This window comes from Beta vulgaris, chromosome 2, assembly GCF_026745355.1.
Source record: "Beta vulgaris subsp. vulgaris cultivar EL10 chromosome 2, EL10.2, whole genome shotgun sequence".
Lineage (NCBI taxonomy): Eukaryota > Viridiplantae > Streptophyta > Magnoliopsida > Caryophyllales > Amaranthaceae > Beta > Beta vulgaris.
Genome location: NC_079203.1, coordinates 38485415 through 38501002, shown reverse-complemented (window position 1 = coordinate 38501002; position 15588 = coordinate 38485415). Strand labels below are relative to the sequence as shown.

The 15588-nt window shown below is 36.0% G+C and overlaps 1 protein-coding gene across 2 annotated transcripts; it reads right to left on the bottom strand.

Moving 5' to 3' along the window:
* Positions 1–9111: 9111 nt before the first annotated feature.
* On the bottom strand, positions 9112–11212 carry LOC104886727 (hypothetical protein). Of its 2 annotated transcripts, none has more exons than XM_019247770.3 (3): positions 11053–11212; positions 9543–9728; positions 9112–9445 (listed from the first exon to the last, which is right to left on the bottom strand). In XM_019247770.3, exons 2-3 carry the CDS (start codon positions 9720–9722, stop codon positions 9347–9349), a joined length of 279 nt encoding a protein of 92 aa, XP_019103315.2. In that variant the 5' UTR covers positions 9723–9728; positions 11053–11212; the 3' UTR covers positions 9112–9346. The 2 variants fall into 2 exon arrangements, with proteins under 2 accessions (XP_019103315.2, XP_010669511.2); XM_010671209.4 differs by having other exon boundaries at positions 9543–9767; positions 11053–11210.
* Positions 11213–15588: the final 4376 nt, after the last annotated feature.

Here is a 15588-nt window from a genome sequence, read left to right as displayed (position 1 = left end):
TCATGTGGTCTCTCACCAGATAAATTAACCCATTTAAACCCCTTATCCTATCTTTTTCTCTCCTCTATTTTGTATTTACCTTTTATACTTCTTACTTCCCAAATTTCATAATTCCTCTCCTCTCTCTCCCACTTTTTCACTTTTTCCTTGTTGTAGTGAAAAATAAACCGTGTAGATTAAATAGGAACGAAGGTAGTATGTATCAGTCTTGTAAACTAAAGGTAAAAACATATAGCTAAACCTATGCACTTAGTATATAGGTTAGAAAAACCCTTGAATAATTTGCTTTTTGCCAAATTTCTCTTTTCGTCTTTAACTTTTGTTCTTACATATTTGGCAATTGGCTCAAAGGGTAGATTTTGAGCCAAATTGAAAAACATAGTATTATTTACCTAGAATAATACAAAGTTTGCCGTTTCGCCAGTAATAATACATATTTTCGATGATTATATAATAATACAAAATTTATACCAACTTTTCCTAAAATAACACAAAACTATGAATGTAACCTGATAAACAGGTAAACCGAGATATTACGTGTCACTAGTTTATTGCTTGCTTTTTAATATTAGTTTAAATAAAATAGGATTATTCAACCTGTATAATACAAACTTTGGCAGTTTCACCCGCAGTAATACAAACTTTTAATTATTATCTACTATAGCAAAATTTATACCAAAATTCCTAGAATAGGTCAAATTAACCTATAACTTGTAAAAACAAGGAAAAAAACTAAAAAAATAGAATAAAATAAAATATCTCCTTCTCCCTCCTCCCCACCCTTGCCAATTCTCACAAGATCCATATTTGTCCTCCACCACTACCACAATCAATAATGTCACCACCCTTATCTCTCTTATACAAATCACCTCCGACACCCACCTCATGATCCTCTTCAAGAAATTTGGGCGGGTGTCGAGGTGATTTTTAAGGTTTTGATCTCGACGGAGGAGAGTGGCAAGAGGTGAAAGAAAAAAGGGTGGTGACATTGTTGATTGTGGTAGTGTGGTCTGGTGGAAGAGGAGAGATGTGGATCTTGTAAGAATAGGCAGGGGTGGGGAGAGAGAGATTTTATTCTATTTTATTTTTGGAAAATTTGCGAAAAAAACCTTTTAAAAGTTTAATTTTGCTAAAAGAACCTTTTAAAGCATTCTTTCAAAAACAAACCACAAACTTAATTTTTTTTGCAAGATGAAACCTATTCCCACTTTCCGCTGTGTATTTTGAGATGCATAGGGTGGTGGTGCAGTTAATAAATATAGGGAGTTAAAGGAATATATAAAGTTCGCCCCTATGAATCTCAAAAACCACGCCGAAAAATTGGAATAGGTTTCATCTTGCAAAGAAAATTAAGTTTGTGGGTTTTTTCCGCAAAGAATGCTTTAAAATGCTCTTTTTCCGCAAAATTGAACTTTTAAAAGGTTTTTTTTTTTACGAATTTTCCTTTATTTTTTCAAATTATTCACATGTTTTACAAGTTAACTTGACCTACTCTAAGAATTTTGGAGTAATAATTGCTATATTATATAATAGAGTTTTTTGTGGGGAAGGACTAATTAGAATAGGATTTAAATGGGGGGAAACACTACTTAAATTTGTTTTGAAGGGAAGGACCAATTAAAATACTTCAGTTGGCAACTTAACACCACATTACGATTTTCAACGCAAATTGTCAACTTTCTGGTGCTGACTTATTTTTTCGTCTTAAACATCGATTTTTTTTGTTTCTCCTCCTCCCTCACCCTGCCCTACCCACCGAAATCCTCCTCCTCCACCCCTACGCCATACCCGCCGAAAACCCTACCGGAATCCTCTTCCCCCACCACCCTATCCATCGGAATCCTCCTCCCCTATGCCTTACGACAGGTGAACCACAAGAGCAGGGACCCACGAGGAGAGAGAGAAGGGGGCAACCAACGCAAAAGGGGTTGGAGGATTTGGGATTGGGAGGTGAAGAAGAATGATGAAGCTAGGAAAAGGAGAGAGAAGGAGAGTGAGGATTTCGGGGTAAGGGACTAGGGGGCGGGGGGTTCCCAGTGGATAGGCGTAGGGGTGGAGGAGGAGGAGAAACAAAAAAATCGAGGTTTTGGAGGGAAAGAAATTGTCAACGCCGGAAAGTTGACAATTTGGCCGGAGATCGTAATGTGATGTTAAGTTACCAACGGAAGTATTTTAATTGGTCCTTCGCTCCAAAAAAAAATTTAAGTGGTGTTTCCTCACGAAAACCCTATTTTAATTGGTCCTTCCCCACAAAAAATCCTACTCCCTCCGTCCCATAATATAGTGCTCACTTCTCATTTTTCACAAGAATTAAGGAAAATGGAAGGAGTTTTAGGATTTCACAAAAATATATATTTAACTAAATGTTTATTGGTATTTTTGTCTTGGAACTAGTTTTTTTCTTCTTTTTCCTTTAAAATTAAATGAAAGAGCAATAAATATTCCTTGGAATGGTGTAAAACAATAAATAGGGGCACATGTTTTAAAAGAAAGTAGGGGTATTTTGGAAAGTTTTATGTAGGAATGAAGGATAATTTAGTCCAAACAAATTGATAAAAAAGAAATAAGCACAACATTTTGGGACACCCAAAAAGGAATGCAAGCACTATATTATGGGACGGAGGGAGTATATAATAATCAAAAGTTTGAATTAATGCACGCGAAATGATGAAGTTTGTACTTAATACAACATTGGAACTATTTATAATCCAAAAATATAACATTGGAACTATTTCTCGTTAGCTTTTGATAATTCTGCTAAAGGTTAGTTGAATTGCACGTAATACATCCAGTAGTTGATTTTACCAGTTTATAACTAATCAATCTAAACAATTGGTTCAAATTGTTATTACAAACAGCTTGTCATTACAAAAAGTTAATGATGCTAACTAATTAAAGGAGACAAGTACTAAAAAGGTTCTAGTCTTAAAGCATCTCCAATGGTTTTATATAAGGGCATGCTTGTAATTTTTGCTAAATATGTAGCTGTAGCTTAATCACTAGAGAAAAGAAAAATAAGCCTGCTTGCAAGCAAGTGTAGGCCAAACAAGCAGAGTAACTTGAAAAAATAAGAGGGAACACATCTAATTATGATATGTCATGTGGAAACTTTTATTTATTTCTATATTTTAAAAAAAATGACAAGCTAAAAAGTGATGTAGCTTACCATTGGAAGACATTGTAGCTAGCAAGCAATGTTGCTTAAAAGGCTGATGTGGCAAGTCAAGCTACAAGGTGGAGATGTTCACTATTGGATATGCTCTTACAGTGACAAAATAGATGGAAACGAAAAAGCTTGAATTAGTATTATTAATGCAAAAAGGATATTAGTAATACATCAAATAAAACCTATCTTGGGTAAAATTAAGAAAACGTATCATAAACCAAATAGAATACAAAAAAAAAAATATTATCTCTAAATAAACAATTCTAGATAGATTTAAAAAATAATCCTAAATCTATTCTAATATAGAGGCTTACACAGAGCCAATTTTTTAGGGTTTGGACATTTGAGATTACAGTAAGTCTCATCCGAACCTATTAGTATGGACCAAAATACACGTCATAATAATACTTTTTCTTTTCATATAATATCAATTTCTTTCATTTATTGACCACCTTAATACTTACTTTCTAATAACATAATAACTTTTTTTTTCTCATATAATATCCTTTAAACCTTTACAAGAATTACTGATTTTTCTTAACATAGTGACCCTTTTTCTTTTATCTAAATCAGGCCCGGCCCAATACCGGTACAACCGGTTCTGTGGAACAGGGCCTCACAAAATTTGGGGCCCAATTTCAGTTGACAGATGGAGGGGAAAAAAAAAAAAAGAAAGTATAACTGCTGCATCACACTATTACCCGCAAGTTTCAAGAATCTCCCCATCTTCTTCTCCATATTTCTCTCTCCTCTTCAATCTTCATAAATCAAAATCCCCAAAATCTCGTGAAATCATTCAACTTCCCTCAAAAAATTATCTCATTTCCATAATTTTAGCCAAAAATATCTGAATTTCATTACTCTTTCCCTCAAGAACACCACCAAAAATGGAATTTTTAACGGGAAGAATTCTTTTGTGCTATTTATTTGCGAATTGCGATTCATATTCAAATCCACTCAACTCATATCCAAGAATTCAATTTCTTTTATCCTCCAATTCTCCAAAAAAAAAAAAAATTCGAACTTTGATTTACAAAATTTGTGGGCTAATTTATTGTGGAAGTCGAAGAACAAAGTTGGGAACTTTGGGAACTTTGGGAACTTGATTGTGGGAGTCCGAAGGTGAAACATCAGGAATCTGTATCAAAGTCTTCGGTTTTAAGGTAAATTCACTTTTTTTATGCCATTTTTTTATTCTTTTAGTAGAGATTTATAGCAATTCTGACACTTTATAATTTACTTCTTATAATTTTAATTTTTTGCAATTCTGCCTATTTGATGGAATGACAGTACCTATTTGCGATTTTCGATTTCATGTTTGCTTTTGTTTGCAATTCTGGGTATTCGAGTTTTCTGTAATTTTTTTGTAATTTTTGCAACTGTTCTTATCTTATATAGATTAGAGAATGAACAAAGGCAACTAATTGTGTAGACTAAATATCTAAGCATTTCGCCAATTATTCAATTAAAGCACCACATATATACGATATACGATCAAATTATAGAGGGAGAACTAATTTCAACCACAATAATTATATTTACTTAGTAATTAGTATTATCAATTTGACAATTTACAGTAATGCTGTCACATTATACCACTGTCTCTACTAATTAATTGATTATTGTTGTTTTTATCATCAAAAGTAGAAGTTCTCAAGTTCATCATTGTTGTTTAAAGCAATATAATCACAAAACAGATTAATGAACTAATTTAGTTATTGCATATAGAATTATGTTGACTATTCCTGTTACTGTTGCATCTGCAGAAAGAAGTATTTCAAAGTTGAAATTGTTGAAGTCCTATATGCGCTCTACAATGTCACAAGAAAGACTTAATGGACTAGCCTTGATAGCAATAGAGAACGATATTTTGGAAAAAGTTGATTATGAAGATTTGGTGGACGATTTCGCTTCAAAGAATTCTAGAATGATGGCTTTGTTTAAATAAAAGATTCTAATAGATTTTTTTTTTTAGTTTTGGTTTATTTACCAAACTGTAAGGAACGATTTATGATAAATAATAATAATAAAAAATTTATAATTTCTTTTTTATAATTTTTTTGAAGGGCCTCATTTTAATGAATAACACAGGGCCTCCATATTCCATGAGACGGCCCTGATCTAAATCACATGTGCTAGCATTAAATCCACATCCATATAATTTTTTTTTTTTTGTAGAGACTATGATATGCTACTATCAACATATGACAAAATTAGAAACTTTGGACTTCAGACAAATCTCTGATAATACAACAATAACTCATCGCCTAGTTTCCAAGCCCAGCTCTGAAAGCAGAAGCTACCGCTAGGCGCTATCCTCATATGTCTTACAGAAGCAGCGAAATAGAGCAGAAGTGTTCATATTCGATCCAAATGAAACAGACTCGAGATCATACTATCATAGACGCTCTAGTGAACCCTACCACAACTGACGAGCATTCGCAATACCCTCATCCAGTTCAAGAACATCAGCTCATTCTTTAGATATATTTCTTGTACCAGAGTTTGTACAGCAGTTGTTCACAGCTATGTTACTCCAACAAGTTCGAGACAAGTTCAAGACCCGGGCACCCCAACCCGAGTAGGAGTAACATAGGTTCACAGAGCCTACACACAGACGCGACACACTTGCTAACGTAGCAGGAACGGACTCCTAGTCTAACTGCTATTTGATGAACTGCGATAAAGATATAAACTGGAGTTTCCTGTACAAGTACAACTAATGTAGCTATTAGTAAGCAGTAGATAGAAATAAAGTGTTGGGTATATGGTAGTATATGAAGTTCATGGAGGTGTATGGGTGTGGAGATGAGGTTGCGTAGAAAGAAAACGTTATTTGGGACATAAGGCTAACTTTGAATGGACATATCTTTCAATCTAGATATGATTTTGAGGTGATTCAAAGTGGAGGTGATAGCTTGTTCCGAGAGCTTTCCAATGATAGGTCATATGTCTAATTCCGGTGAGAAACGAGAAAGTTATGACAGTTTTACGAAGAAATGACGAAACTGACGAGTTTCAGCGATGCGTTCTGTCCGCCCGCGGGTTGTCGAGCGCGGCCGCGGGGTGTCGAGCCGCAAATCCTATTTTTTCCGGGTTTTTGTTATTAATGAGGGTATAAATAGAACCCTAATTATGTTTATTCATTATTCTTCATCTTTAAACACATATTTGAGAGAGAGAAAGCTTTAGAGAGAGCTCTTGAGTGCTTTTGTAATCTCTATCAAACATTCATCGATTCCTAGTGCAGATTCGTGGTTTTTCTCCCAGTTCTTGGGTTTCCACGTAAAAGTTCTGGTGTGTTCTTTCCTGCTTTCTTATTTGATATTCTATTATTGTTTGCTATTATTCTTAGATTGATAGTCAATAGAACTTACAAGTGGTATCAAGAGCTAGGTTTGATTATTGTCTATATCTAGAATAATTAACAATGGAGGATTCAAATATTAGAATTGAGAAGTTTGATGGGACAGATTTTGGATATTGGAAGATGCAAATAGAGGACATCTTATATCAGAAAAATCTGTATCAACCTTTGTCTGAAAAGCCTGCTGAGATGGAGGAGGCTAAGTGGAAAGTACTGGACAGACAGGCATTAGCGGTGGTGCGTTTGACATTGGCTCGGACTGTGGCGTTCAATGTCAAGGATATCAAAACAACGGCTGGATTGATCAAAGCACTGTCAGATATGTATGAAAAGCCCTCTGCAATGAATAAGGTATATCTGATGCGCCGTTTATTTGGTTTAGAGATGAATAATGGTAGTTCTGCTGCTGAACATATTAATGAATTTAATTCATTAATAAGTCAGTTATCTTCGGTTAATATTGCCTTTGAGGATGAAGTGAAAGCCCTAATTTTGTTGTCCTCTTTACCTACTGCTTGGGAAACTGTTGTAACTGCTGTTAGTAATTCCTCTGGTAAAGAGAAATTGGTTTATGATGTCCGTGATCTGATTTTGAGTGAGAGCATTCGAATGAAGGAGAGTGGAGAATCATCTGGAGCATACAGTGCAGAAGGTAGAGCGAGGGGAAAAGGGAGGAACTTTCAGGGAAAATCGGAGTCAAAGGGGGACGGAGTAAGTCAAAAGGCAGGACGTAGTGTTACTTGCTGGGGTGGGTAATGAAGGACATTTAAAGAGAGATTGTCCTAGGAAAGAGAATGGGAAAGGGAAGAAGAAGGTTCAAGAAAGTGATGATGAAGAAGATGCATCAACTAACTTGATTTCGAGTACGTTTCGATGCTTTGATGGTAAGCATGGATGATCAGGAAGAGTTGGTTGGGTGCTCGGGATCATGGGTCTTGGATTCGGGTTCTTCTCATCATTCCTCACCATGCAAGGAGTTGTTTCGGAATTTCAAACCGGAAAACTTGAAAAGGTCTACTTGCGGATGGCAAGGCAGTGGAAGTCATGGGGAAAGGTGATGTGAGTGTGAAACTCACTCATGGTGGCTCGTTGGAGTTGAAGAATGTCAATTTATCCCAAGGTTGAAGAAAAGCTTGATATCGTAGCCCAACTTGCTACATCGGGTTACAAGGTTGTGTTTGATGGTGGTTCTTGGAAGATTGTCAAGGGAGCAATGATCATAGCTCGTGGGCAAGGAGTGGAACACTTTACACCATGGGGAGCACAAAAGGGATCCGGGATTGGGATGAGAACTTCATGTAAGGTGTCGTTTGGTCTAAAAACTATCGATAGTGGGCTAAGGGATGAGAACCGTGGTGAAGCGGTATCCCGGTGGCAAATTGACCGGTAAGCGAACAAGGTGAAGGACGGCACACAAGCATGTTGTGCCGGAAATCCTAAGTGGAACAAAGGGTGTATTGTTCGAGTGGGAGCAATGTGAGTTTACTTTTAGAACAATGAGAAGCTTCTTTGGCTTAGGTGGTAATTGGTTTTATTGAAGTTTGATGAGACTTCAATGTGCTTCTTTGGTTGGAGAGGAAGTGATTATCTTCTTTAGTTGTGAGGAAGGGATTTCATTTGGTTGTACTTGTCTCTAAGGTGATCCGACCTCCGGGGTAGGAGGTGTGTAGGTTCATGGAGTATGGTGCAATGATTTGGAGTTTAGTGATTAAGAATCAAAGTCGGTGTAGATTTTGATGTCTTTGAATTAGAGTTGGTGCAAACTTCAATGTCAGTTTCCTTGGTGTAGAGGAGATGTTGTCATGGGATGCTTGATGTATGTCATGGTTTGGACACGACTAGAGATTGCTTTTGCAGCGGGAGTTGTGTGTAGGAGTTGAGATGAATGAGAGGATGATGAAGGTATGAAATTTTCTTCACTTACACCTATCTCCAAGTGGGAGATTGTTGGGTATATGATAGTATATGAAACTCATGGAGGTGTATGGGTGTGGAGATGAGGTTGCGTAGAAAGAAAACGTTATTTGGGACATAAGACTAACTTTGAATGGACATATCTTTCAATCTAGAAATGATTTTGAGGTGATTCAAAGTGGAGGTGATAGCTTGTTCCGAGAGCTTTCCAATGATAGGTCATATGTCCAATTCCGGTGAGAAACGAGAAAGTTATGACAGTTTTACGAAAAATGACGAAACTGACGAGTTCAGCGATCGTTCTGTCCGCCCGCGGGTTGTCGAGCGCGGCCGCGGGGTGTCGAGCCGCAAATCCTATTTTTTCCGGGTTTTTGTTATTAATGAGGGTATAAATAGAACCCTAATTATGTTTATTCATTATTCTTCATCTTTAAACACATAGTTTGAGAAAGAGAAAGCTTTAGAGAGAGCTCTTGAGTGCTTTTGTAATCTCTATCAAACATTCATCGATTCCTAGTGCAGATTCGTGGTTTTTCTCCCAGTTCTTGGATTTCCACGTAAAAGTTCTGGTGTGTTCTTTCCTGCTTTCTTATTTGATATTCTATTATTATTTGCTATTATTCTTAGATTGATAGTCAATAGAACTTACATAAAGGGTTACAAGTACTCATAACGTTTCGATTTTCCTGAAATTGATTCAAATTGAGATACCATCCTCCTTACATTTACTGACGTAGGTAAATATACACGTACATCGAACCAGTACTGTTGTGCAAGTCAAAAGACCTAGCAAGCAAACTATGACGAGCAACAAACACCATTATACCTCTATTGTTAACTATTCATAAAACGATTGATTATTCAACTGTTCAGAATCCATGAATAAGTCTGAAGTTGATCTAGTTTGAAAGTGTTGTCTGAAGAGGCAAGATGCTTTCTACTTCCTGCTGCTCAGAACCCTTTTCTTTTTCTGCAATTTTCTTTGACATCCCAAACATCTGCATTTACAAAAGAATTATTACGTGGTCAGAAGAAATTTATTAGAATGATGATAGCATAAGTAACACATAGGATGAAAGAGTTATGAAACTAAACCTTCTTCATGGTATTCTTAAAGCAGTCCTTGTGTTCATCCATTGAGGCATGAATAAACTCATCAATGTGGTCCTTCAAATCGTCAAGAAAAGCCGCTTCTTCGCTCTTCTTCTTACGACATGAAGTTGCTGCTGGAGCAGCAGATTGTTTCGTTTCAGGTCCACTCTTTTGGGCTTCCATGTTAATCTGCATTCAAAATTTGACAATTAAGGTGTATATTTTCACCTAAAGAAAATAAGTTTCACGGTCTTAGAGATTCAGACAATTTCGGAAAAAACTCAATTAAGTTTTAACAGCTTATAAAATACGCTTCAATTAGTTAATATAAGTTCCAACAAGTCCAGTACAAATAAGTTTAGCAAAAACAAAAAAAGAGAAGAGAATGCACTACATACACAAGCAGTCAAGCACAGAATATTGCAGGTTGTTTCAACAATGTCGAACTGGATGCATCTTTTCGATTGCTTTAGAGCTCAAATGCTCTTACAATATGAAAACTAATGTAAGTAAATCAAACAACAGACAAACACTAAACTAAGGGCCTGTTCGTTATCGTTTTTTGTTTTCAGTTTTTAGTTTTTTTAAAACTAAAAACCAAAAACAGGAAACAGAAAAAGTGGTTTTCACTTTTTAGTTGTCAGTTTTCAAAATCATCATGTTCCCAATAAATTTGGCTAATTTTTTATTCACTATAAGACATATATCATATAACTGTGAAAATCAAAAAACCAAAAAACAAAAACCATAGTAATACCGAACGGGCCCTAAGGAAATGTACAAAAAAAAGCTACCTCTCTCAAGTATTCATGAAAATAGAAAAAATGATGTTGGGAAAAGAATTTTATGCAGATTAAGCACCGCGAAAGATGAAAAAAAAAAAAAAACAGATTTTCTAAGTGAATTTCTCTTCCACGATCACTCAAAAATCTGTAATTCCAATACTAGCATCAATAACTCCATTTTGATGAACATCATCTTTCTTTTCCACATTTTCTTAGTTCAATCTAATTTTGATTTATGACCTATAATACAATCTATATCTATTACATGATTACATCAATTGCTCCTACATAATTATACCTATAGAGTTATAATACAATCTTTAAACATCTTCAAAAGTAAATTAGTGCTGAATTAAGAAACTTAATAAATGCAGTAATCTCCAACTTTCAAGAAATTTGCCACACAACTAAAGGGTGTCTAAATTTAAATAATCTATCAAAAACATTTACCCAATAACTGACATCTCAATAAAAAAAAAAGTTATTGCACACCACTTGTTCGATGAAATGTCACAATAAAAATTAAATCCAAACAAGAAATCGACATTGAATACTTGAATTTTGCTTTCTTTGCTCACATAAACTCAATCAACATAGTTGATAATAAATAGCAAAGGGGAGAAAAAATTATTAATAACAAAAACGGGAAAATTAAAATTAAAGCATGACATCGATGAACTTGAGAAATGATTCTGGGAAAAGAAAAAAAAAAGGCAGAATTTTTTTACCTTGTGAAAAGTGAAATAGAAACAAGACGGGAGTAAATGAGTTTGAAGGTTGACGATGTATGGAGATGGGAATAATGGAATATAAGTTTAGCAATTTATTTTGCTCTACAAACGTCTTGTTGAGCAAGAAATCAACAAGTACAATCTGCTTTCAACCGACTATCTAGTTTCTTCGAGTAGATAAAAAACAATTTACTCGTTACATTACCAAAAAAAAAAAATTTTTTTTTTAAATAAGTCAATATTTGATAGGTCTTCTCAATTTAAGTCTATCTTTTGATTTTTTCGAATTAGACTTATATATTTGTTTTTTTCTATTGAGTTTTAACCTGTTTATGACTTGTTTCGTAGGTTGCTTACGATATGTCATAATATCCCTTCTTCTAAAACATGCGAGGGTGGGGGTGGTACATAATAACACGTATCATAAGTAACATACTAAACAAGTCACAAACATGTTAAAACTCAATAGAAGAAAACAGACATACAAGTCTAACTCAATCAAGAATAATCAAAATATAGACTTAAAATGAGAAGACCGAGCAAAACTTGACTTATTTAAAACAACTTTTTCCAAAAAAAAACTTATTTGTCAAAAACCATCTAAAAAAAGACCATTTCTGGAAAAAGAAAACTACTTAGGTATCGTTTGGTTGTACTTGGGAAGTTGATCTTCCCTTGATTTTTCACTTCCCATGAAATTTCACTTCCTAGGAAGTAAACAAAATTGTTTGGTAGGCTATGGGAAGATGGAATTCCCATGGGAAGTGGCACTTACCTAGGGGGAACTAGGTAAGCAACTTCCCCCATTGTGTAGGAAGTAGAACTTCCTAGGAAGTGCAAATTCCCATGATTTTGCCAACCAAACAACTCCATATGCTTCTACTTCCTAAGAATTTGCACTTCCCATGATTTCTTTTGTCAACCAAACAAGGCCTTAGAAGGAAAATTAAAAAACACCAAAAACAGAATAGTAGTACTAGTAAACAGAATCCATTAGTAATTTAGTATATTCGTCAATTGGGTCTATCAACTTTCATCCACTTTCATATAACTATATATATAGGGGGTTTGGTTGGGGGATTCAAGAAAGAGTAAGGAAAACAAAGTTTCTGATTCTCTTTTTTGATATTTTTTTATTTGGAGAGAAAAACTAGGCTAGTCCTTAACGTAGGACCAACCTAAAGCATCCTTTTAGATGATAGAAAGAAACACAGGATCATGAAGTTCAAACCAGCGATGAGGAGTCCGAACCGAGTAACCCTTGTGAGCCAGAAAATTCGTCGCTTGATTTGCTCGCGAAAACAATGGTTGATAAAGAAATAATCCAACACCCTAAGATCCATCCCTACAACCAAAATTAAATTATTAATTTCCCAAGGGATCAACCAAACTTTCCTAAAGGAGTTAACAGCCACAAGGTTATCTCCCTCCACAATAAGACGAGTAATGCCTAGTGAAACTGCTGCTTTAATTCCTTCTTTTAAACCTCAAACTTCTGCACAAAAATAGACGAACTATGATGGAGACTCCCGGCTCCCCTGATGGAAATCTTTCCATGAGATTCACGTATAATAAACCCAAAAGAAGTAGCACCATTGTCTAATTTAGAGCCATCAAAATTAAGTTTGAATTCATCGCTATTGGGCCTTAGGGTATGAATATTGGTAGTCTGAAGGGGAGTATTGAGCAAAGACTTTGAGGGTGATTGGCAATTAGAGTTTTGGAGCAAAAATAGAGTTTTGTACCACATTTAGAGTTTTCACTAGTCAAAAACTCTAAAAGGGTTGTTTGTAAAGAGATTTTTAAAGAGAGTTTTGGAATAAAAACTCTTAAAATGAAGCTCCTAATAGGAGCTTTTTCTTTAGAGGATTAGTTAAAAGAATGTTCAATGACTTTTTTTGCCTATAATAATAATACTAAATATATGTATTAAAATGTCTATTAAATTCATTTCAAACAAACAAATGCACTAGTAGAATAATTGCTTATTGTTGCGGTGATATTGCTGCGATTTTACCCATACACAATAATATATCACGTACAAAGAGAAAAGAAAATATAAAATAACCATATTGCTGGGGTTTCGGTCGAAAACCGCAGCAATATGGTTTCAACGAAATTTTTTTGAAATTTTTTTGACTACTTGAGCAAACATATTGCTGCGGTTTCTCGAAAAAACCGCAGCAATATATTAAATTAATATAAAAAATATTATTTAAATATATTGTTGCGGTTCTTATAAAAAACCGCAGCAATATGCTGTTTTAAATATTAAAAAAATCACGGCCCAACTAGGGTTTTGTTCCCCTTTCTCCCTCATTAGCTCAGCCGTTTCACCTCATTCTCCTCTCTCTCCTCACTATCCTCTCTCCTCTTTCTCCTCACTAAGGTTTTTGCCCTCTTTCTCTCATTAACCGTGGCTCCTCTCTCTCTTCGGTAGCCCTCTCTCCTCTTCGGCGCTGATTTCGCCCTCATTCTCTCCTTAAACTGTCGGTCGTGGCTTGCCGTCCTTCGTGGCTCGTGACTGGCCATTCTTCATCATTTGTGGCTCGCGGTTCGCCGGCCTTTGTCGCTCGTGGCTCGCTTTTAGCAATCAGTCAATTGCTACCAAACACATTTATAAAAAAAAGTTGTCAAATCTGCTGAAAAAAAAGTTAAAACTCTAACAGCAAGCTCTAAACTCTAATAGCTAAACTCTTAAACTCTATTTGCCAAACGGGGCCTTTGAAAGTCTTGAGGAAAGAGTATGCAATAATGTTGAAAGAAAAAGTTGGGAGTCTTGGAGTGAGTTTGATAATCAAAGACTCCATCCAAGACTATGATGTGTAAGGAGTTAAATTTCTAACCAACTTAAAAGTTGAAATTTATCTTTTCTTTTTCTTTTTTTGCTTTTGTAAAATCAATTTAAAACACAGTTTGCAAAGAGTATGAAGGATAAAGTATAGGATTGAAATAAGTCTAGAATGAGTCTGTAAAATTCAAAAGTGGTGGAAAGCTGATATGATACAGTTTGAAATTTGGAGTTGAGTATGAGGGATAAACTCACCCTTACTTTCTCCCAAGTCCTCTACATCCATTCCCCACACCCCTTAGGGTTTACTTACCTTTCCTCTCCTCTACTTCATGGTCAACTTGACCAATCATGGACCACCACAAAACCACCTAAACCCACCGCCCTAGTAGCCAAAACGGCAAAACCACCACACGCCAACTGAATTCACCACTCTCGCCACTAGATACACCACATCGCTACCTGAACTCACCACCCTCGCCACCCACATCGCCACACTACCACCTAACCTTCCCACCCTAGCCAACAACACTGCCACCCAGCCCAATGACAACATCTAACTAGAAATCATTCCCCCTACCATCCAAATCAACGAAAAAACTCCCACCACCCACAACCACCACAAACTATCCACAACTGTCGCGAAAAAAAAAACCACCCAAGCCCCCAAAAAAACCACCACCCAGTTAGTGGGGATGACAACGAGTCAGATTTGGATCGGATTATGCATAATCCGACGCCGACCCTACAAGAAGTCGAATTTTAAATTCGACCTGATATCTGACTCCGAAAATCCGAATCTAACTCCGACATTTGACTCCGAAAATCCGAATTCGGCCTAAAATCTGAACATCCGATTCCGAATCCGACTTAAAATCCGAACCCGACCGATTTATTTTTCTGCCCATTTTTTATAATAGAATAGTCTTCTATAGTATAGTAATCTAATCATTACAATTTATTCTAATAATCATATGGAAATCTTATATAGTACAAATAATCTAAATATTATTATTATTATTAACAATCATTTCTTCAATGGATAAATGTTATATAATACAATTGGTTGAAAGTCGAAGTCAGGTTATACATAAATAGTACATTAATATAAGAAAGAAAAAAGGATTGATTGACTCAAACTCGGAGTCGGATTCGGATGTTAGATTATTTTATAAGATCCGACTCCGACCCTCTTACGATCGGAGTCGAACTTTTTACACGGAGTCAGAGTCAGATTACTTTTTGTCGTAGTCGACTCGAATATTTTCCTTCAGATTTGGTTGTCATCCCTACCAGTTGGCAACCCCCACCCAATTAGAAACCACCCAACCCACTCAAAAAAACTTCATCCACCCTACAATTGCAACGAAATAGGGGAGGGATAGGGGACCTTGCACAAATTCACACAATCCAACTAAAAAAGCCAACTCCAATACTTGATTATGGCTTTATATGGTCAAATTCAGCTATATAATCTTTATATCTGAAGTTTTTAAGGTCGAATTTAGCCTTTAACATCTCAAATATGGCCTTTAATGGTGGTAGAGAAGTAAAATAAGAAAGGTAGGGGACTGGTGACGCAGCGATGAGGTGGGGTGGCAGTGCTGGGCGATGTTGATAAGCGGGAGTGAGAGGCAGCATCGGTGGGTGGGAGTGAGAAGGTGGTAGTGAGTGGTGGGGTGCAGGTGGGGGTGGGGGCAGGGGTGGGGGTACTTAGGTGAGAGGGGGAAGAATGTGAGGGA